Raw genomic sequence first — 24,544 nt, 5'->3', positions numbered from 1 at the left:
TTACTTGTCAGTTCCCCAGAAAGGAAAACTTCTCATTTACACTGAGTTTGGCAAGATCCTTGTGCAGCCCAATGAGATCTGCGTCATTCAGGTTGGTAATGTGCCCCCTCTCTCCTCCCTGCCTCTCCCTAATTTGGGAGCAATCAGATGTTTCAGCTGCTTCTATTTCCAACTCTGAAATGCCTCTCTGTCATGTCTGGGCTGCAGGGAGGAGTGTGAGTTATACAGAAGGCTGTATGTGTGGAAGGGGAAGCAGGTTGCATTCAGCTTTGTTTTAATACAGCACGCAATCACAAAGAAAAGAGTATTTATCAGTACATTCTCCTAAGTGGTTGCATCCCCCGCCCCCATTCTGTATAAGGCTGGGTTGGAGGTTGGAAGTAGGAAAGGATTTTGTTTTTTGTTTTATTTTTGTCATACCTTTTATAATTTGATGAAATTTGGGGCTGTTGTTCTCTCTGGACCCAGAAAGAATTTAGAATACTATTAGCTTGAGTCACATATGTGGTTAAATTTTTAATGTTTGATCTTTGGTCTGGTTGCCTCTCAAGCACAGTTCAAGAAACACAGCTTTACTTCCACATTTGGGACTGACTGTGGCTCTGGGGAAGCTTAGAACTACAAGTATGATTTAAGACAATATACCTGTGTCTCCATCCATTCCAGAGGGGAATGCGCTTCAGCATAGATGTCTTCGAGGAGACCAGGGGCTACATCCTGGAGGTCTATGGCATCCACTTTGAGTTACCTGACCTGGGACCCATTGGTAAATCTTTCACTCCAAGCCCCTAGGCCTCACTTGAGGTCTAGAACATGGATCATTGCTTGAAAGCTAAACACCTTTCTTCCCTTACTATCTTGCTCAAATTTCAACTTTCCTCTTCAGTCAGCTTCTCCAGATTGAGCACCTTCCCATAGAATATGGGAATATGGGAGAAAATGGCCCAAATCAAAACATCATAAACGTCTCTCTAGAATATGAATTGCACTATTGGTGATAAAGACACTATAGAATAGGTTTCTGGTCATACCACAACACTGCAAAGAATGTAGAAGTTCAGGTGACTGTGGGATGGTGTCGTCAGGAATAGCTTCAAAGAAGAGATGAGACTTGACTAATCTTTACAGAGCATTCAAAGAAAAAGGGATAGCTTAAGCCAAAATATACAAGAATAATTGTTTTCTTACATGAATTGGTTGTGTGTACACAGTAATGTAGATGAAATGGATGGGGCTCTAATCCAGTGGAAAGGGGGAGTAAAGTGGATGTCACATAGATTATGTACCTCACCTTCCTACTGCACACATTATGAAACCCCCGCACTGAACAATAAAGAAGGTAAAAACACAGTCCTGGGAGACAGATTCCAACTTCCAAAGGTGAATCAAGGTCTCCTAGTCTCCATTCTTCTGACAGCCCAGGCAGGAGACTCAGGAAGGAAGTGAAGGTGCAAAGACCAGTTGTTCTCAGATCTCCCTTGGAGCACAAGGAGAGCTGGGAAAGTTGCCCTTGGTTTCATCTCTGGCCCTATCTCTTAGTTCTTCCTTCCTTGTTGACAGCTTTTTAGAGCCAAGCAGGGACAGACCAGCATGTGCCTTCTGGTCACTCCCCTGGGGGATCCAAATATGCAGAGGAAGGTGGGAGGCAGCAAAGAGGCAGCTGGAGCCCTGGTGGGCCGTCTGTCATCCTGCTTACCACCCACTCTTCCAACTTTGGTCTGGCTTCCTGCTGCTCTGCAGGCGCAGAGCCTCTAGGTTCCATGGAACAAGTACCCTCTGGAAAATATATGTAATTTACTAACCAGCTAGGGGCTTTTTTTTTAACCTCAAGAACTGGAAATGATAAAACACTCTCCAGGTCTCTCATCTCAGAGTTAAATGATGTTTTTTGCACTTAGGACTTTTGTATTTGGTCTTTCGACTTATTTTCTTTCTCTAGAGAGAAAACTCATTCCTAAGCAGGGCTAAATAAGCAAGTCCTGAATACTTTCTCTCTGCAGATAGTGGGTTTTGTTTTTTTTTTTTTTTTTTTTTTGGCTGAGCAAGTCATTTTTCAGGCTGGGCAGTCCTGGGATGTAAACTCAGAACCTTGTGCTTTCACTTGACTGTTTTTTTTTCCCTGCTCAAGGCTGATGCTCTACCATTTAAACCACACCAGTACTTTGGGCTTATTACTGTTTAATTGGAGGTAAGAATCTCCTGGACTTTTCTGCCCAGTCTGGCTTTGAACCATAATCCTCAGATCTCAGCCTCCTGATTAGTTAGACCTACAGGAATGAGCCAGCAGCAATGGGCTTGATAATGATCATTAAAAAAAATCTTTTTCGGGCTGGGGATATAGCCTAGCGGCAAGAGTGCCTGCCTCGGATACACGAGGCCCTAGGTTTGATTCCCCAGCACCACATATACAGAAAACGGCCAGAAGCGGCGCTGTGGCTCAAGCGGCAGAGTGCTAGCCTTGAGCAGGAAGAAGCCAGGGACAGTGCTCAGGCCCTGAGTCCAAGGCCCAGGACTGGCAAAAAAAAAAAAAAAAAAAATCTTTTTCCAAATAAATTCCTCTAGTCTTCCTAAAAAGGTATCTCACTGTGAATCTAGTGAAAGCCATTTGTAGAGTAGCTTTTGACACAGGAGGAAGCCTTTTTTTTTTTGTGGGCATCTTTTCTGTGTTATTTCAGGATGGTCTAAATGGGATGGGGGTTACTGTGTTCTAGGAGCTAATGGTTTGGCCAATCCTCGTGATTTCTTGATACCTGTTGCCTGGTATGAAGAGCGTCAAGTACCAGGTGGTTACACTGTGATTAATAAATACCAGGGCAAGCTGTTTGCCGCCAAACAGGTAAGATGAGGGGGTTGGTAGCAAGGGGAAGGAATGAATAGGTAATGAGCATTTAGTCAAGGCCAGTGTTGGATACTTTATGTGCAATTTGTAGTACCACTGAGGTACTATAGATAGGATATTATTTGCCTTATTCATAGTCATGAAAGCAAGCCGGGTTTTGCTAAATTATGTACTCACATCTCATTAAGTAGTAGGATCAGAATTCAAACCTCTCTCTGTCTGTTATGTTCTTCCCAGTCATCTAGTGATGAAAACCCTGGCAATAAGTAGGTTTCTATAATGCTTTAATGAATAGACAGGCAGTGTAATAGGTTCTGGAAGGGAAAATGAGTTAAGGAAATCAACCAAAACTAATATTCCTCAATGATCAACCTATTTTGAAACCAAGTAATGGCTGATACAAAATAGATAGAACTCTGTCAATTAGTTTTGCTTGTTTTATATTTCTAGCCTGCTCAAATCAGGACATAAAAACCCAGATAATAAAACGATACCAAAACATATTACTATAACAATATATTAGATATTATTACTTACTATATTAGTATGTTACAATAAGCTAAAAAAGAATCCAAGTTACCATTGTTTGTTCATTCTATTTTGTTCATTCTTCTTTTCCACTGCTTACATTTGTCTAGTCATGCCATTTTGGGGGGAATATCACCTAGCGTTCATTCCAACCAAGAGAGGTCAACCAGTTTGACACTGAAAATTAGTCCCTGAGGTAGACACATGGTCACCCTCAGATTCTCAGGGTCAAGTTTCTCCACAGTGGTTCAGAGACCATTTCTATCAGAGCCACTCAGTAAAGCTTGTGTGTACTACAGATCCTTAGATAATATTCCAGCCCAGGAAGAGGATTACCTCCGGAGATGAGAGGTGGAAATGTGCATTCACTCTATGCATGATACCATTACCCAGATCATTTGGACATAGATGTATACCACCATTCTAGAAGTAGTAGCAGGTCCTCCTAAATAGCTTTTCTACTTGCCACATGGGCCCTGTGGATCCATGTTATTCTCTATCTGTGCCCCCTGGTCCACTTTCTCTCCTCTGTCACAATATGGACCCTATGAGGCACTTCCACCTAAACTCCTTAGCCTACTGGACTGTGTTGGGTTCACTCCACAGGAATTGGAAGCAGGAGGAAAAGCATGTAGAATAAGTCTTCCCTGCTTTCTTCCTTTCTGAGACTATGTTTCTGACATGGCCTGGCTCCTGGTAGGCAGTCTGAGAGGTGCCAACAACAAGAGCTGGTGTGTGTACTTCTTCAACTTAGGTTCTATATAATCACTTTGGTAGCTCAAAAATGATCATAATAAAGAGGCTAGAGGCAATGGCTTAGTCCTGCAATCCCAGCTGGAGGGGTGGGGAGGGTGCGGTGATTGATCTAGAGAATTATAATTCAAGGCCAGCCTGGGCAAAATGTTGATGACACACCCTCTCCCTCCCCCCCCCCCGCCCCATCTCAACTAGTAAGTTGGACATGGTGGAACAAGCCTCCCATTTCAGCTACTCAGGAACTGTAAATAGGAGAATCATGGTCCAGGTTGACTTAGATAAAAATGTGAGAACTTATTTGAAAAATAACTGAAAGAAAATATGATCATGGTGAAAATATTTACACTTGGAAATCAACAACACTATAAATCAGAGCTTTTCTGTTCCAGAAAGCTAGTTGTTCAGTATCTACCTGCATTACATACAATTGAGAAAACCTGTCTTCATGGTTCTACCTCTTGCTGGAGTCCTGTAACAATACTTCCCTCCTTTATATTCATACTCTTTCTCTTTCTCTCTCTCTCTCAATGATTCTGGATTCTGGGGCTTGAACTAAGGGTCTGGATGCTGTCACTGAATTTTTTTTAATGAGCTAAAAGTTAGCACTCTGCCACTTGAGCCACAGCTCCAGTTCTGGCTTTTGGGTGGTTAATTGGAGATAAGAATCTCATGAACTTTCCTGCCTAGGATGGCTTCAAATGACATCCTCAGATCTCAGTCTCCTGAGTAGCTAGGATTACAGGCATGAGCCACCACACCTGGCTCCCTCCCTTATTCTTTTTTTTTTTTTTTTTTTTTTTTTGCCAGTCCCGGGCCTTGGACTCAGGGCCTGAGCACTGTCCCTGGCTTCTTCCCGCTCAAGGCTAGCACTCTGCCACTTGAGCCACAGCGCCGCTTCTGGCCGTTTTCTGTATATGTGGTGCTGGGGAATCAAACCCAGGGCCTCGTGTATCTGAGGCAAGCACTCTTGCCACTAGGCCATATCCCCAGCCCCCTCCCTTATTCTTAATGCCCAGGAAGGCTATGTGATCCCACTGCTGGGAAGGCAGATATCTTCAGCACCCCTAATCATCCCACTTAACCCTAACTACACCTTGGTGAAGAGTCTGTCTGCTAAAGACTTCAGAACCTTGAGTTGGGTCTTCTTTTCCAGATAGATCCTGGTGGGGGTGAGGATCATTTTTCAATAGTAGAACATTAAACCTTTCCACCCTCCACCCTCCCACTCCATAGACCAAGAAGCACCTTAGGATCACTCTGAAATAGCACATTCCTGGGACTGGAACTCTCAGAAGTCTACTCATCAACCCAGGCACTTTAGGCTACAACAACCTAGAGAATTGTCATAGCAAATGCCTGCTGCCCCAAAAAAGAAAAGCCCTGATTGTTTGAGTATTGGTGGCACTGTGGCACCCATAGCTTCCCACAGCTATGTGAAAGTTGTTGAGAGCACTGACTGGTGACTGTGCTATGCTTCTGTAACACCTGTATAACAGGCAGCTACAGCTTATGGGAAAATGTATCTGTGCCTAAAGCCTGGGAGAAACAACCTCATAGTGATTTAAATGGCTCATACCTGTTGTCCTAGCTCCTCCAGAGGCTGACATCTGAGAATTGTGTTTCTAAGCCATCCCAGGCAGGAAAAAGTCCATTAAATTCTTATCTCCAATTAACTACTATAAAGCTACGAATCAAGGTATAGCTCAAGAGGTAGAGTGCTAGCCTTGAACAAAAAGCTCAGAGACAGTACCCAAGTCTTGAGTTCAAGTCCTAGGACTAGCAAAAGTAGAAAGAAAAATAGAGTTATACTTTTCTGGCCAGACATGATAGTATACACATCCAGGAGGTAGAGGTAGAAGGACGATAAGTTCAGCCTGAGCTACATAGTGAATTCCATGCCAGTCTGGGATACATTAAAAGTAAGCAAAAAAAGAGAGTTATACTCTCCCAAACAAGGCTATGACTAAGTTTCCAAAAATATCAAATAAAAAGAGAGTTATGCTAGTGTGTATTATAGAATGATAGCTACGGAACTTTATATCCCAAGATCTTCTTTTCCCCTGTTGTGATTAGGATTTCTCACCATTCAACGTCGTAGCCTGGCATGGGAACTACACACCCTACAAGTACAACCTGGACAACTTCATGGTCATCAATGCAGTCGCCTTTGACCATGCGGTAAGATCCCTGAAATGAGGCAGCCCTTCGGTGGGAGGGATCCACAGTTGACTTGAGGCCTTCACAGATCTAATATTTCCAAGGTCGCCCTTGGAAGGCTGAGATATAGCTATTTGTCCTTTGGCAAAGGAATAAATAACAGCTAATGAGGAAGTGAGGTGAGATACTCAACATTCATCCATAAGCTCAGCTTAGTTCTGTACAGAGTAACTGTAATAACTCCCATAGATGGGTTAAAAACTTACATACACACACACACACACACACACACACACACACACACACACACACACACCTGCTAGTGTTCATGCTGGAGCCAGGAAAGAGGATCACTTATGGAACTGGAAAAGTCTCTGTCTTTCTCCTAACTCTCAAAAGTTGCCACTTGAGTGGGCTGGGAATGTGGCTTATCGGTAGAGTGCTTGCCTAGCATGCATGAAGCCCTGGGTTCCATTCCTCAGCACCACATAAACATAACAATGCTGGAAATGGCACTCTGGATCATGTGGTAGAGTGCTATCCTTGAGCAAAAAAAAAAGGAAAGACAGTGCTCAGGCCCTGAGTTCAATCTCCAGGACTGGCAAAAAAAAAAAGTCACCACTTGCTCTGGCCACCTACCTAATTTCCGCTGCTTGGTTGGAGTTGGCAGTGATGGAGGGAAGAGCCCTCTTCTAAAATAACCCGTGACGTTCGGTGTTTGAACTTCAACCAAAGAAGTCCTAGTGCACAGACTTGCTCATATTTTTAAGTCAATTATGGGGCCACAAATAGGTCCCTGGTCTACAATGCTGGCCCCCAAGGCCCCATGTTCTTGATAAAGGGCTAGTTCTGAGATCCTGGGGGATGGTTGCTTTTGCAGCTTAGTTCATAATAGATTAACTTAACCCACAAGCTGAGAGATAATTAGGGCAGGAGCCAGAGAATCAGAGGCAGAAGGATTACTTGGAGCCAATTCGGCTTATCTCTAGGGGGACAAAACTACCTTTCTGAACAACCACAACTCTTAATAAAACCAAAAGGGAAAAGAAAATCAAGATACCAAGCCCAAAACAACATGAGAAAGTATCCTGAGACACTGATAAAGTTTTATTTCAGCCCCACTATCTTTCCCTTCTTTCAATAGTTTCAAACCATTTCCCATAACAGGTGAAGAAATATTAAATCTCCCAGCAAGGAGACTGATTTTTTTTTCCAGCTGAATTTATATAGGTTCCGTCTCCTCTGTACTGATGCTATAGTTTTCTTCCCCAAATACAGATCTCATCAGCCCACCACTACATTTAAAGGCCTTCAAAAAGTTCCCTATGGCTTAGGATTAAATCTGAGCTTTGAAGCATGGTATTTGCTGCTCTTTACCATCTGGTCCCAGGCTCATTTTCCAATATCACATCTTGCCCTTCTTCCTTCTGTCAACACACCCTGGGTTTTAACCTTCTCTCCTAACAAAATCTCGGTGAATTTTTAATGTCTTTCCCATGTTCCATGATAAAACACTTTTTTCTTTCTTCTCTTTCCTTTCTTGTCTCTCTCTTGCTTTCTTCCATTCTCTTTCCTTCCCTTCATTATTTAAGCTTTGCTTACCTGACACCTTTGCTTCAAAGCCTTCCCTGGTTCTTTCAGGTAGAAATAACTACTTTCTTCTCTTCCTAATGAAGTCTAAAAGAGTAGAGAAGAAAATGCCTACATGGCTTCTGAAGGCAAACGTGGCATTTGATGTCAGTTAAATTGAATCCCACTCTTTCCATTGAAGGAATCTAAACTTCTTTTAAAAGCGTAATCCAATTCCTCAATCTATCCCCCTCCTAGTGATGTAAATGGTATAGTTCAGATCCAAGAGGCAATCAAGAGTCAGAAACCAATGAGCCAGTTCTTAGACTTGTGGGCAAAGCACATACCACCTGGAATCCTTGATTCTTCAAAGAGAAGCAGATCACTTAGGCCTAGATGCTGTTTTATTTCAATTTTATTCGGAGTGGGTGGCGCGGGGATGTGTGTGTGTGTGTGTGTGTGTGTGTGTGTGTGTGTGTGTGTATGTGTGTATATGTGTGTGTATCTATATATATCTCAAGTCCTGGGGCTTGAACTCAGAGCCTGGACACTGTCCCTGAGCTTCTTTTGCTCAACTCTAGCACTCTACCACTTGAGCCACAGCACCACTTCCAGCCTTTTCTATTTATGTGGAACGGAGGAATCAAAGCCAGGGTTTCATGCATGCTAGGCAAGCACTCTACCACTAAGCCACATTCCCAGCCCAGGGGTGGGGGGTGGGTGGGATGGGACACTTTCTACCACAAGCTCCCTGCTTCGCTGGCCTGAGTTAGAAAACAGGCACCTTGGCTCTCAGAGCCCTGGGATAGTAGGATGCATGTAGTGTGGGCTTGGCAGCCTGATGAAGCAGCTCAGAACCAGCCCTCTTAACTGGTGTGAATTCATTTTGCTTCAAGCACACAAGGAGACATTCAGATGAATACTTACCTTTACCAGAAGCCTGAACTGTCATTTGATTGGAATTTAGACCATGACTTGAAAACACCTTCATGTGTGGGTGACACGAGTGCCATTGTCCACCTACCTCCCTTGCACTTACATGCAGCCTCTCTTGTGCATTCACAGGACCCCTCCATTTTCACAGTGCTGACTGCCAAGTCCATGCGTCCTGGAGTGGCCATCGCTGACTTTGTCATCTTCCCACCTCGGTGGGGGGTAGCTGAGAAAACCTTCAGGCCTCCTTATTACCACAGTAAGTCCCTCTTTCACCAAGGCACCTTGGACACAGTGACATGCAGTAAGCACTATGCATTGGAAATAAGGTCTGGCTTATCCTGGATGTGCAGCCCGGCATGCAGGATCCCCAAAGTACTATTTCTACTGCCTTCACTTTAAGCTACTTAAAATCCAAAATAGCTGTAAGGATGGTAGTGGGGCATTGACTCTAAACCTACATCTCTATTTCTCTGGCCCTAAAGAAAGGCAGAAAGGCTGGTAAATACATTACCAGGTATTTCTTTCAAGGGCTGTGGGGATGATGGTTGTTAGAGCATGGTTTGGGGAAAGCTCATTATTTGAGTCTAGTTCAACAGCCAACAAAATGTATTTTGTCCAATTAGTTAGACAGGACAAAGCAGATTTAAGTCTGTACTAGGGGACAGTCTATTCCGGAAGGAGGTTCTACAGATCATTTGTTGACTACAATAGGGCCTAACAAATCTACTCTTTTTATTTAATTAATATTATGGTGACTAATGGCTTATTATGGTGACTATTGGTCAGTTTTTAGGTCCTGTTTCAAGTTCTTAAAAAATTCTACTTATTGCTGGCTGTCATTGGCTTACACCTATAATCTTAGCTACTCAGAAAGCTGATGTCTGTGGATGACAGTCCCAAATCAGCCCAGACAGGAAATGTCCATGAGACTCTTATGTCCAATTAACCACCAAAAAGCTGGAAGTAGAGCTGTGGCTCAAGTGATAGAGCACTAGCCTTGAGTACAAAAGCTTAGAGACAAAGCCTAGGCCCTGAGTTCAAGCTCCAGAACCTGCACCCCCCCCCAAAAAAAAAAAAGAACCAAAAAACCTTTTTTTTAACAGTACTCAAAAATTCTTACTATTTTGATGTGACTTTAAAAGAGAAGTGGGAAGTAATTTCTGTAGAAATATTGCCTCTAGTCTTTTTAATGCATCTTAGTCAAGGAGTCTCAGCTTTAATCAGAAAGGTGAGGTTTACCTTCCCACTGTCCTTTGAAATAAGGAAAGTGATATAGAAATGTTATCACCAAACTCACTGCTACCTGAATTCATATTCAGATCAAAGGCAAATTCCATCATGCTTTCTTCTTCAAATTAAGCGGTGAAGGTGACCATGAGGACACATTCTGCAATGGGGAATGTGATGGCAAATTTAAGTCATGAGCACAACTGTTGTTAAAATATACACTTTCTGCTTTCATTGGCTTCTTTTCCCTTATTTCTGCTACATGTTGTGATCTGTATCTCACCTTCTCTGCAGGGGCTGCCAAATCTATGTCCTTTTATAGGGGCCCTAAAGCAGCACTTAGTGTTTGGGGAACGGTAGGTGTAGCTGATTATACAAGAAGGACAAGACATTGACCGTGCTATTTTACTTCTCACTTTTCCCTCTATTCTCTGTGACTTGCACTCTCTAGTCTCTCACAGGACAGACTCTGAATAACTTTAAGGGAGCCTTTTCTTAACCCAGAACTTAGCCCAATATCTAATTGTATACATGGATGGATGGATGGATGATGGATGGATGGATGGGCAGTTGGATAGACTGAGAAACAGATGATCAGAGGGAAAAGTAAAAGAGTGGATAGAGATGGAAAGTCAATGAAATTTATTAATGTTTCATATTTCTTTCATTCTACTTCAGAGATGTTGTTATTCTAATAAGAAGCTTTATTTTAATAGAAATATAAGATTGTAAGTATGGTGATTTTTGTTAAATTTGTGACTCTAAAAGTACAACTAGGACCCATAAATTTAACCTATATGAAAGCAAATTTCCATTGAATATAGAAAAGAGCTTTCTAACACCCAGAGCTGTTAAGTAATATGATAGGTTATTTTGTAGAGTAGAGCACTTCCATTCATAGAACCCATGCAGGCAGAGTCCAGGAGGTAACCTGTCAGGAATTGGTAAAGGCTTTGTGTGAGAGCTGGAAGCATGGCTCAAGTGGTAGAGTGCCAGCCTAATAAGCATGAGACCCTGAGTTCAAACCCCAGTACTACAAATACTACAAAAAAATGAAAGAAGAAAAGAGAAAAATCTTATAATGGAGTAGAAGTAGATGTTATTTCCATTTTTCAGACTTAGAATTTTGGAACAGAAGAATAAGATTTTATCAGCTATAGAAAATGATACTTGTTATGATAAAGAGACCAAGATTCACTCACATAGATTATGTTTTGATAACGGACTTTGAATCCAGGGGTTTTTCTATTACAGAAACACACACACACACACACACACACACACACACACACACACACACACTCCACCTCAGCTTTCCAGACTGGGAATCAGAAACATGGCAACAACCATATACTCGTGTGAATTATTTAGGAAGAGATTCTGATCTTCAATAGATAACTTTTATATTGGACTTATAAATTTAGAGAATGGGATTTATCCCCTTTTATTGTGTTTTGCATTGTTATTATTTTGTCTGGGCCTGGTTAGATCTAGCTTCATTTCTTGAGGCCTCTATAGGACCATAGAGTAGATCTTTGCCTAACAAGATTCTATAACAATGAAAGTTTTATGGTTTTTCTTGTTGAGTCATACTCTTGATCCTAGAAGATATATCAGATTCTCCTATCCTGGCATAGTGCAGGATTATTATTGGAGAGTCCTTGATTGTTTTACTGATCTTACCTTGTATGATAAGAATAACAATGTTGAATGAAGCATGGATGGCTCATGCCTGTAATCCTAGCTACTCAGGAGGCTGAGATCTGAGGACCATGGTTCAAAGCCAGCCCAGGAAGGAAAGACCATGAGTCATTTACCCCCAATTAACCAGCAAAATCTGGAAGCAGAGCTCAAATAGTAGAGCACTAGCCTTGAACAAACAGGAGCCCAGAGAAGCACTCAAGCACTGAGCTTAAGAGCCAGGACTGGTACACACACAGAGAGAGAGAGAGAGAGAGAGAGAGAGAGAGAGAGAGAGAGAGAGAGAGAGAGAGAGAGAGAGAGAGAGAGAGAGAAAGAGAGAAAGAGAGAGAAAGAAAGAGAGAGAGAGACAGACAGACAGACAGACACAGAGAGACACAGAGAGAGAAATGGAGCTGTCGCTTAAGTAGTAGAGCACTGGCCTTGATCACAAAAGCTCAGGGACAGCACCCAGGCCCTGAGTTCAAGCTCCAGAACTGGCACACACACACACACACACACAGAGAGAGAGAGAGAGAGAGACAGAGACAGAGACAGAGACAGAGACAGAGACAGAGAAATAAAATAATCATAACAATATTGCTTCAACCTTCCCAGGGAACTGCATGAGTGAATTCATGGGACTCATCAAAGGTCATTACGAGGCCAAGCAAGGTGGATTCCTGCCAGGGGGCGGCAGCCTGCATAGTGCCATGACCCCCCATGGTCCTGATGCTGACTGCTTTGAGAAGGCCAGCAAAGCCACACTGGAGCCTGAGAGGATTGCCGATGGCACCATGGTAAGCAAGCTGCCAGGTTCTGGGAGCTGGATTCCCAACTTGCCAACAGAAAATCATCTATTTTTTATTTGTCCAAAGATACAGGGGTGGAGCAAAGAGAGGAGGGCTGTGAGTCTGTAGGTACATATCTATATGTGTATCTATACATAGCCTTGTGCAAATACTAAACCCAAGCTGTGGTGGTGTAGGAAGACTTTTTGTATTTGGGAGCAGATCTGGGTTTAAATTGTAGCTCTTAGTGCCTGTGTGGCCTTAAGCAAATCACTTAACTACATCTTCAGAATGGGTATGCTATCTATCACAGCAGATGACTATGAGTTGACCCTATAGACTATTCAGTACCACTCAAGTGCAAGGTTATTACAAACACGGTGTGAGGGGTCTTCCTGTATTGTGTGTGGCCCTGTATGTGCTGTTTCAGAGTCAGGCAGTCAGGGAGGCCCACAACAGCAGGGGAGGCAGGATGTCACCTTCAGCCTGTTTCTCAAGCCCTGAAGGGTTCAGAAGTCTTTGCTTTCTTATGGTCAAGGCTTGTGAGCTGTGATCCTCAGATGTTTTCTCCTTTTCCTTTGTTCTGTTTTGGCATGGGATGGAACGGATGGGATTTAAAACCTGCTTTGTATTCCTCTCCTGTCAGGCTGTAAACATCCAGGCTGAACACAATTGCAGTTGGCTGCGGTATTTGATTTTATTTTATTTTTATATTCTTAGAGGTAGAGTTTAATGGACCACAGGAGGTAATTTTTATTCTAAACCATCTGCAGATTTGCTTTGCATTTTTTAAACAAATGCCTTCAATGCTACCTGGTTCATAATTCTAACACAGACCTGTCTGACTCCATGAGCAATTGTAAATGTCCTAGGTAGTAGATGTTAGCTGTCCATCTATCCAGTGCAGTTTGTTCTCAATCCCAACACTGTAGCCAGAGCTGGAAGCAGCACTCTGGAGGACGAAGGGCCCAAAATTCTTCTCAGGCTTCAGCCCTGTTTCTCTTGCCAGGGCCTCTGAGGGGTTTCTATGGGGCACAGTTGGACAATCTCAGTTAAACAAGCACATCTACTCCCAGAAGTGCTCAGGCTACCCCAGTTACCCTCCAAGAACCCCTAGTGTCCTAAATTGTCTCTAGGTACTTGTATGACCAAGAAACAATGCTCCTCAACCATGAGGCACAGGACATGGAAATTTTCTTCAGTAGTCGAATTTGGGGTAATGTTCAGGTCCTGGATTTTTGTGTTGTTGTTGTTGTTGTTAGTGGTGGTGACGGGACTATAGATTTTTTTATTTTTATTTTTTATTTTTTGGCCAGTCCTGGGGCTTGGACTCAGGGCCTGAGCTCTGTCCCTGGCTTCTTTTTGCTCAAGGCTAGCACTCTGCTACTTGAGCTACAGCGCCACTTCTGGCCATTTTCTGTTTATGTGGTGCTGGGGAATTGAACCCACGGCCTCATGTACACGAGGCAAGCACTCTTGCCACTAGGCCATATCCCCAGCCCGGACTATGGATTTTGAACTCAGGATCTTATCCTTGTTAAGTGTAATGCCACTTGAAATATGCCTCCAGACCTTTTTTCCTTTAGCTATTTCTTCAGGGTTTTACTATGTAGCTCAGGCTGGCTTCAGACCCATGATTCTCCTGCATCAGCCTCCCAAGTACTGTGATTACATGCTGCTGAAATATGGCTTTTTTTTTTAAGTGCTGCAGCCATTCTTTCTGTTTTCTTTAAGAAACTTCCCCTGCTTCTCCTTGCCTTTTCCTGGCCTATTAGTCCATGTCTTGAAAATGCTAGCCCAAATGTTTCTGCTTCTGTGAAATGGGGAGTTTGCCCATTATCACAAGGATAAGGTCATACTAAACAACAGCCTGCAAGAAGAATATTCTAGCATTTCAGCATTCTCCCACCTCTGCCCTGGAAACTAGCAAATTTAGTTCTACAGTGTTATGAGGAACAGTGTGAGGCTCACATGTGTAATTCTATCGCATAAAATGGAACTCAAGGTCCTGGGTAGTTCAAAGTCATGCCTCAGATCTCATCAGCTTGCAGGTAGTAAGATTTGAGTCAGGATCCAAGGACTGGGTTTCCTTTTTTCATCATGCCAGTGACATGATCGATTAGCCCAAGATTTTGCCTGCCTGTATCGTCTTATGACATCTAAGCAAGTGTGTTTTATTGTCTACCTCATCCCTTCTTTCTCATCTCCCTCCTCATTTCCTGCAGGCATTTATGTTTGAGTCTTCCCTAAGTCTGGCTGTCACTAAATGGGGACTCAAAGCTTCCAGTTGTTTGGATGAAAATTACTACAAGTGCTGGGAACCTCTCAAGAGCCACTTTACCCCCAATTCCAGGAAGCCAGCAGGACCTTAACTGAGACTGGAGCCTTTTGACCATAACTGAAAATGGATTTATATGGTTTCCTACAGAATCTCATGTATGCTCTCTGATGGGGGTGGAAGGTTTGGATAAAATGCAAACTCACGTTTCATAGAAACTCAGAATATTTGTGAAAATATGTTTGGGAATTTCTATGATTGTTCACTTAATTACACAATAAACATCTGGTAATATTCTGTGGAAGTGGTAAACAGCCATAATCAAGTCTTAATGAGCCCAATCTATCGTGGCCAAAAATTATTGGTAGGCCCCTTCCCATGTGCTTTAGCCTTACAGCCTTCATTCTAGTAGAACAAGACCAAGTATCAATCAGAGACCAGGAAGGATAGGACAAGCACTAAGTCCATGACTTGGGGCTGATGTCCAAGATCAGAATCTTAGGAGCTAATCCAAGCATGGGGAACTCAAGGAGGTCAGAAGACTTCCAAACTTCTGTCAGCTTAACATAGCTGGGCAGCCAAGACAGTAGGCATCTAATCATGGTATCACATAGTAGCCAATACAACCAGGACCAACCATTCCTGGCCATTACAGGTCTGTCTCCTCAATAGACAAGAACATCAGTAGTTAAGGAGAAAGAATCATTCACTCACTTTGGGTGACCTACTTTCCTGGTTTGCCTAAGACTGCTCCAATTTTTGCAACTAAGGCCCCTCCTCTGAGGAAGCCCCTCAGTGTTGGTCAAGCCGATCATCTTACTTTTTGCTCACTTCTCTGTCTGGTCACATGTTCAGTCTGTACTATCACTCCAGAACAAGATGTTGATGGTGCATGGCTGAAAAGGAAGATGCAAACACTTTCCTTTGAGAGCTCTCAGTCTGAGGAAGTCAGGGCCAAAGGGAATCAACACTCTAGCAGGGGGCCACAACGAAACTGAGAGGATCCTACATGCAAATCTGTAACTCACAGCTCCCTTACTGTGGTCAGCTTCCCCTGTACAACACTCGGTCCTCTGAGACTGCGTGATAGTTGATTAGCTTATCCTGGAGTGAGAAAATGTGTAAATCAGAGCACAAATATTATGCAGAAAGATGCTGTTGCTGTCTCAGTTCTGTAGTTTTAGTACCTTTCCTCCATGTTGCCATGGTAGCAATTTTGATATGCTGTTACCAAGTTTTCCTTCAATAAAATGTAGTGAAAGTTAGCTATGTGTCAAGACCTGGAGACTAGGATTGCCAGATAAATCACAAGATGGTAATTAAGTTTGAATTTCCAAAAAACCATAAATAATTCTTATTGTTAGTATATCCTTTGCATTTTTTGAAATTCTTATATTAAAAATGATTCTTGAACTTTGAATTTAGCTTAGAATGGTGTATATCTACTTGCTAATTTGATACCTCCCAAGATATAAGGCTAAAGGACATAGACATGGCCCTTGCCATTACAGAGGTTACATTCTAAAGAGAGTAACAGAAAAAATAAACCAATGAAATAATTACAACCATTAAAACTTGCTGAGAAGAAAATAAATGGGAGTTGAGCTAGAACAACAGGTGGGATAGATGGGGGAGATCTTTCTGTAGAAAGAAAAATCTTCAATGAAGACTTCATTTAGCCAGATCTAAAGGACAGGAAGGAACAAATGGGAGGGTGGATCTGGGGTAGGGTGGGATGAAGAGGAGGGATACCTCAACTCAATGTTTTGTGGGTTTGAGGAACTGAAAGAAGAATGGGTATGGGAAGTTCAGGACGCCATTGCATGAGTCCTGAACTAAAAAGGTATTAACAGAGATAGAAGTAGATAATTTCCAGAATATTTGAGAATGTACCCAAAAGCACTTGGTAGACTGTATGCAAGACATGGGGTGGGTAGGGGGAGGGAGACAGGGCTGGGAGGCCTGATGGTTTTCTGGCAATAATATTTTATAGTTACAAAAATATCTTTTCAGGTATCTTTGAGGGTGACAGGTATCTTTGCTATGCCTTTCTCATGTTCCTTATGCAAGGTCTTTACTGAAAATTAAATATTGTTAACCAGCCATGCAGTTAATACTTTCAAATAAGCTTTAAAACTGATCATTGTAGCAGAATCAACCATGGTCTGCTCCATATCCAAGAAGCAATCACTGCCCTGAGCTGTCTTCTACTACTGGTGTCTGCCATTCTGCCTTCCAGTGAGCCAAAACGCAACTAAAGTGCTGAGGAATGTCTGCCCTGACTGTAGTCCTTGGCCCAATGACCAACAGGAATTTGTGGGTAAATATGGCAGCCCTCTTGCCCTGAACCTGAGGTTTGTGTTCTTCTCTGGCTACTTGCAACCCCCAAAGGGTGCACCCATGGTGGCAACTCCTTATGAGTGAGCGTTACTGGCTTTCTTTCCCTCCCACTTCAGCATTGTAGGGTGCTTCCTGGATCCTTTCCATGACAAACTAAGACAACCACTAAAATATTGTATTCACAAACGCCAGCCTTTCCCTTTCCAGAGCTCATTCACGCACTCTCAGCTCTGGTCTACTTCCTTCATTGGAGCATTGGTTGGGTGGCAAAGTCTTCCTAGGCCCATGCAAATTCTGGGTTTCCATACACTTAGGCTTTATCTCCCTGCTCCTGTCAGCAACTCCCCATCCTGAGACAATATTTCACCCAGGCCAGACTGTGTGTGCTGGGCTAGGGATATGGCCTAGTGGCAAGAGTGCTTGCCTCGTATACATGAGGCCCTGGGTTCGATTCCCCAGCACCACATATACAGAAAATGGCCAGAAGTGGCGCTGTGGCTCAAGTGGCAGAGTGCTAGCCTTGAGCAAGAAGAAGCCAGGGACAGTGCTCAGGCCCTGAGTCCAAGCCCAGGACTGGCCAAAAAACAAAACAAAACAGACTGTGTGTGCTAATTAAAAGAAAGATTTAGTTTCCTTTTGTGTGTCTCATCAGCAAGGAAGATTTATATCATTTCCTTCATTCTCTGTTCTCCAAGATGCTCAACCAGACACATATACCATTTCTTTGTCTACAATAAAAAGAAAACCCTAAAGTAGAACAACAAAATACCCTAATTAAGTTTTCTCCAAAGATAGGGGGGAGAGCAGCCTCCCTTGGTATCTTTGTATATTTTGTAGGGAGCCAAGGTATCTTATCAGCAGCCTGTCTTTGTTTTCTTCCTGAGAGACTTCTTGCCACCAGACTACTAGCTTGGGGCCACTGGTTCTCAAGAGGTTCCCCCGGCCCAGCCCAAGATATCCAGCAAAGACCAGAAACATTTCTGGTTGTCATAACTGAAGAGGGCACTGAGCTGATTGAACATCCTGTAATACACAGGACAGTTCCCCCACAAAGGTATCCAGTGTGGAATGCCCACAGATTCTGGGGTTCAGCTATGCTCCTGGTCTCTCAGCAGCCAGCATCTTTAACAACCAGTGCCCAGGGCACACCTCCAACCAACTAAACCAGAAACACAGGAGATAGAACCCAAGGATGAGAACTTTCTTTGAAATTTTTTTTTTTTAAGGAATTTGTTTTGTTTTGTTTTTGTTTTGTTTTGTTTTGTTTTTTGCCAGTCCTGGGCCTTGGACTCAGGGCCTGAGCACTGTCCCTGGCTTCCTTTTGCTCAAGGCTAGCACTCTGCCACTTGAGCCACAGCGCCACTTCTGGCCATTTTCTGTATATGTGGTGCTGGGGAATCGAACCCAGAGCCTCATGTATACAAGGCAAGCTCTCTTGCCACTAGGCCATATCCCCAGCCCGAGAACTTTCTTTGAAACAACTTGGGTGAGTACAATGTACTGGCAAGGCTGAGGACCACTGACTTACAAAGTTAAAATCAGTAGTGAAAATACCCTCTCTTTCCAACCTCAGACCGCAGTCTTATTCAAGGTTTCCAGGCTCAACAGAGAAGAGTTTTTTGGGGTTTTGTTTTTTTTTTTGGTTGTTTTTTTTCTTATTTATTGTCAAAGTATTTTTTTTTATCTCTAAAGCTCCAAGTTCCCCAGTAAACATGTAAATAGGACAGGACAATATGAGGTAAGGGGTAATCCAAAAGAAAAAACAGGCTACAGGGTAATGGTGGGGCTCCTTGAAGGTGTTGCTAAGCAACATTATTGGCAGACACAACCTAAATATAAGCTATAAATTAAGAGTCAATGAGGAATTTTTGTGTTATGATTTCCCAGGGTGATGAAAGAGTTATCATTATTAGGTGTGAAGGAAAATTTGTCCTCTTGGAAAGATACTTTGCTACTAAAATGGGGGGGAAAAAAGCCTAGACATTTTTTGTCACCTTTAAGTCAAGAGAAAGAAGCTATATCAAAGTTTAAGATCTCAGCAATGTCTATTAATAGGCCAACTGAAGTGGAAGCTAAGACAGAATCTAAAGAGCTTTCCATAAAAAGTAGTTTCTATGTAACAAAACCTCTGCCTAATCATGGAGGCCCATGAGACTCTCACTCTCACCAAATCTAGGTTTTTAAACTTGGGAGTTATATCAGAAGCTTTGACATACCCCACTACACACCATTAGCAGTATCTTGGGGTTTAAAAAAAAAAAACAACAGTAGCAATCCTAAACAGTCCCTAAAAAAGAAGTTTAAAAATGGGAAAGTTTCACTCATTCATAAGCATTACTGCTCTCATTTTGGACAGTATAATGAAGTTAAATCTAAACCAGATGCATTTTATGGTATCACTTCTTGCTAAAAAGTTATGTGGCAACAAGAGTTCCTGAAGTGTCTAAGTTTCTGAAAATCTACAACTGCTAGCTTAACAACTAAGACTTTATCTCATTAAAGACGTCTGAAACAGACAGTTCACAATGAGGAAAATGATGGCACAACATTGTTTTGCACCCAATTTCATTCTGGTTTTCTGTTATTCCACTCTTAACATATTTATATTGCCATCTTTATTTCAGGACCTCATGTCTGAAGGAGAGAAAGCAAAAAGGGATAGGGATGGAAGGTTCTCTCCTGTGGAAATTTTATTTTTTTTCGCAGACTTCTCCTTAGGTCCTAGACAGACAGGGTCAAATGTCTACCTGGCACCAATTCCGGACTCCTGTTCATTCTGTGGGATTGGAGTCAGGCCACCTCCTTGGCAGGAAGGGGTCCCCATGGGAAGTAGGTCTTGTGGGCAATAGCTGGTGTTGGCCATGAGCACTTGTTGGTGGCACTGCAGCAAGAATAAATAATACAGTAGGTGTTGGGTTTGAACACATCCCTGGGGAAAGGCCAAATCTGCCAGTACTTCACACAGAAAATGTGTCAATCATGTTCTTGATTTCTCCCTACAACTCTCTCCCTATTCAAATGGCTTCTCAATCTTCTGTGTGTGTGAGGGAGGCCAGAAAGTTGGCTGGCAGTTGTCTAGTACCTGCCTGTCACTTCTAATCACAATTAGGTGACAATGACAGTAAGAACAGTAGTTCCTAATTAAAACCTAGAATTACAATCTTCTAGTTATCAGGCTGGCCTGAACATTAATCAGTCAAGTCTCCCATGTAGATATTTCTTGTAGAATTGAGCTGTGAGATCAGATCTTTCAACAATTCCGAGCGCTAATATTCTGTCTATGAATGTGCTAGAAAATATATAAATTCAAGAAGTAGGCCCTGATGTCTAGGTAACACCTTGAAGGCCTTCCATGACGGACTAGTTGTCTTTTCTCAGCACCTGACTTCCCACCACACCCATCTTTACCCCCCCCCCTTTTTTTTTTTGACCAGTCCTGGGGCTTGGACTCAGGGTCTGAGCACTGTCCCTGGCTTCTTTTTGCTCAAGGCTAGCACTCTGCCGCTTGAGCCACAGCGCCACTTCTGGCCATTTTCTGTATATGTGGTGCTGGGGAATTGAACCCAGGGCACCATGTATACGAGGCAAGCGCTCTTGCCACTAGGCCATATCCCCAGCCCTCTTTACCCCTTTTGAGCAATAGTTAATGGTACACATTGACCCTTGGGTCAATCTGCCTAGATTTATGTCTTACCTTAGCCCTTATTAGCTCTGTGGGGAAATTATTAACCCTTTCAAATCTTTTTTTTTTTTGGCCAGTCCTGGGCCTTGGACTCAGGGCCTGAGCACTGTCCCTGGCTTCCTTTTGCTCAAGGCTAGCACTCTGCCACTTGAGCCACAGCGCCACTCCTGGCTGTTTTCTGTATACGTGGTGCTGGGGAATCAAACCCAGGGCCTCATGTATACAAGGCAAGCTCTCTTGCCACTAGGCCATATCCCCAGCCCACACCCTTTCAAATCTTATCTTCATAATGAAGGTGGTAGGATGGACTTACAATGAAGTTTTGAGGTTTCTGGAGAGCTGTGTAAAACCCTTAGTTTAACTTTGTGTCTTAAGGACAAGTCAAAGCTTTGTAAGTGCTGGCCACTATGACTCTCTCTCCCAGTCTGAGCTCCTGTGAGAATAAGCCATATATATCTCCTAACATCCTTAGTAAATGACTGCACACACGTGTTGGATCAAAGTGCAAGAAGGATGAAACCTGTTGTCCTACAAGAATTCAATAGGACACAGGCACTTCTACCACCATGTCTCCAAAAAAGTAACTATCGCCAGCATCTGCAGACCAATAGCAGCTCATCCTTCTTGAGCCTGCATTGACATCTCCTTCCCAAATTCCAGGAAGGCCCAATCATTTCTAGGCCACCATTCTACACAATGTGGTTTTAGAGGAAAAGTTGCCTTCCTAAGCTTCTAATAGATTCATGATTATTGATTCCACCAAAGGCCACTCTATAAGATAATAATAATGTTTGATGTTTACAGCACCTTTTATACACTAGGAATAAAATGCTGATTTTTAATTGTATGGCACATACAATTCAAGTTTTATTAAGTGCCTAACTGTGCTGTTTCAAAAGAAGCCTTCTATTGCTTTCTTGTTCTTCCCTCAATAATTTCATGCCAGATTGCAGTCCATGAGTTCCTCCTATATTGATTTCTTGAGCAGCTTAAGACAGTTTCTTCCTCTTCCAGCTCCAATATTCTTCTTGAACTAATTATAAGAAATGAAGTAAAGAATTGACTCTGAACTAAAGTGATACTCCTTGTGATTATGAGACATGAACTTAAACTCTAGTGCCAAGCTTGTCCCAGAAATCTCAGACATCCTATGAGCCATCTGTCTCCAGGGAAATTTGCAGATCAGATGTCAAACGTTCTGCTTTCTTTAATCTTTGAGCCTGAAGCTTGGCTATGATATGTTAATTCGCACTGCACTTTCTTGGTAATTCCAACAAAGAGTCTCCATGTTCGTGATGGGGCCTGGTGTTTCTCTAAGCCACAGTGAGTATCATCAAAATAAAGACTATCTCAGCCAGAAAACTAGCAATAAGCAAAGCAATCGGACAGGAAACAGTAGGAAGGATTATACTCAGAGTGACAGATTCAAGGTGGTCCTCTACAAAGGAAACTGAAACACATAAGTAGAGACAGTAGAGACTGTGAAAATCTGGAATATTTTAATATATCTACATAAATGTATTTTAGACATTTTAAAGTGCTGTCCATATTTGCATGATTGAAAAATATGGGCAGCAATTTTGATTTTAAAGCTTCCTGTATACATTTCTAATTTCTTTAAATACCTTATTAATTATCCTGAAGAATATTAAGATGAGTAACAAGCACTCTGTATCTACCCTTTAAGTTGTGGAGAGACTGTTAGATGCCACTAGAAATTACAAAACATAACAAGGAAAGTAAATCGAGGACTGGACCTGGTGGTATTTCCATCAGAGCATAAATGTGATCTTTTTATTCAGGCAAAATCCATGCTAAAAACATAAAAAGACTTAAACAATCCTGACAGGGAAGCCGTACAGTTCCAGACAAAGGGAAGAGATGTCACCCAAGGATAAGGAATTATTAACACGCCTGCATATGCACACAGGAGAACTAATAGAGATAATATATTTAGACTTTCATAAGGCTTTTGACAAGTTCACATCCAGTGAGTCATCCTGAAACTGGCAGGGGCTGCTTTAGTCTACATTGAGAACTGTCTCAAAAACTGAAAATCATGTCTGAAAATCAACAGCCTGATCACTGGTTCACTGGTCCTTCCCCGCCTCCCTTGCCTGTGGTCCACCCCCACACCCAAACCAACATGATGCCCAGGGATTCAAACCCAATACCATCAGTCTGCTCAATGCCTTGCATGGCTCTCTGAGCCATCATGCTGGCAAAGGCCTTAGGACCTGGTCCCTCATCACATGCTTGTCATTGTTTCTTCTTTTCTTGGAGGCTCTGCAGTACCATGATGGGCGCCAGTGCCAGACCCAGCAGCACCAGACAGATGGCAGCATTTGGAGCTCAGACGGGGTGGCAATTGGTATCCTCATCAGACTACTTCTTGGTGTGATTTCAGACATTGCTCTTGACTTGTAAAAGAAATCTTTTGAAATCAATTAGGCACTCAAGAACATACTGCTCAATAAGGTTTGTGGTTAAAAAAATGCTTTAGAATCACCTACTAAGCACAAATTCCTCTGGGTACTGTCCCCTTTAGGCATCAAGAATATACTGAGTGTTTCTCCTGTTCCTGAGAGGCACTAAAGTAACTCCTGATGAAAGCAAACTGGTATGATCAAAAATTAACATCTTTAATTTATAGTGTTTAAGCCTTAAAGTCATTGTGGGGGGCAGAGCGGGCAATGATATTACATCAGACAAAAAGGCAGTAGGTGAATTTGGACCCTCAAACAAGTATAAGTAGATAAAAGCATATGAGCAATTAAACATCAAGAATAAGCGAAATGCAGATTTAAAATATTCTTTGTTAATCAGGTTTAAAAGATATCAACACTTACAAACTGTACTCAATTGTTTCCTATAGCTCTTCAAACAATCCTGTTATTAGTATGTCTATTGTGAGGATAAGGAAACAGAGGCACAGTTTAAATACTTCCCAGGTTACTTGCCCAGTGACCCAGCAGGGATATCACACAAGGAGCCAGACTTCAGAGGCTGTGTTGAAGCGCCTCCTGTGCTGCATGCAAGCCATAGTATATCAAGGGGGAAACTAGCCTCTCAATCACTATCTGGGAATACAAAATTATAAAAAAGAAAAACAAATAAAAAAACCTTTCAAACAGAAATTTGTTGTGTTCTTACCACTCCCAGAATTCTTCTCAGAGATATTTACTCTATGAAAACAGTAAGGGGAAACACAAAAAATTTGCAGGGAACGCTGAAGCTGAGTTTTGAAACCTGGAAAAGGTTTGAGTTTGGAATGTCACCTTAACAGCACTTGGAACACTGACAGCTGGCCACAGAAGGGTTAAAACTGACGGCTCTGGAGAGGGTTAGAGACTGGATTGTCCCCCCTCTCCCCCCACTCCACCACCACTTTCCTTAGGCAGCTGTGCCAGGGACCTTGTAGGCTGGACCAAAGACTTGACAACTTAGATAAGTGGGCATCATGTCTGGACTTCCTCTGGGCTGCAGTCTCCTGCCTCAAAAAAGCAAGGGAACCAGTGCTCATCACAAACTCTGTTTTAGTTCTGATTATAATGTTAACGTAGATGCTTTACTTTTTCCATGTATCCATGGTAACCTTCCTTGTGAAAACTCAAATAAATATACTTGCTCGTGGAGACTCGGGGCCCAAGTGCAGGAGAGCCTTGGGACCCCAGGTCTCCCCCCTTTTCTGTCTATGTCTACAGTGTTTTCTAGTTTTCTTCAGCCCAGTATCCTGGCATGCTGCCTCTGGTTGCATTTTA

At 42.6% G+C, this 24,544-nt stretch overlaps 1 protein-coding gene across 1 annotated transcript in view; it reads left to right on the top strand.

The window, feature by feature from the left end:
* Hgd (homogentisate 1,2-dioxygenase) overlaps positions 1-16,276 on the top strand; it is a 48,633-nt gene extending 32,357 nt beyond the window's left edge. Inside the window, exons 8-14 of the mRNA XM_048346715.1 lie at positions 12-91; positions 667-766; positions 2,712-2,836; positions 6,197-6,301; positions 8,915-9,041; positions 12,311-12,492; positions 14,709-16,276. Coding sequence (XP_048202672.1) covers positions 12-91; positions 667-766; positions 2,712-2,836; positions 6,197-6,301; positions 8,915-9,041; positions 12,311-12,492; positions 14,709-14,855 — 866 coding nt within the window. The 3' untranslated portion in view covers positions 14,856-16,276. The remainder of the gene's footprint in view (positions 1-11; positions 92-666; positions 767-2,711; positions 2,837-6,196; positions 6,302-8,914; positions 9,042-12,310; positions 12,493-14,708) is intronic.
* The last annotated feature ends 8,268 nt before the right edge of the window (positions 16,277-24,544 follow it).

The sequence above is a fragment of the Perognathus longimembris genome, chromosome 5, assembly GCF_023159225.1.
Source record: "Perognathus longimembris pacificus isolate PPM17 chromosome 5, ASM2315922v1, whole genome shotgun sequence".
Taxonomy (NCBI): Eukaryota; Metazoa; Chordata; class Mammalia; order Rodentia; family Heteromyidae; genus Perognathus; species Perognathus longimembris.
The sequence above is the reverse complement of the archived record's forward strand: the minus strand, read 5'-3'. Positions and strand labels throughout refer to the sequence as shown.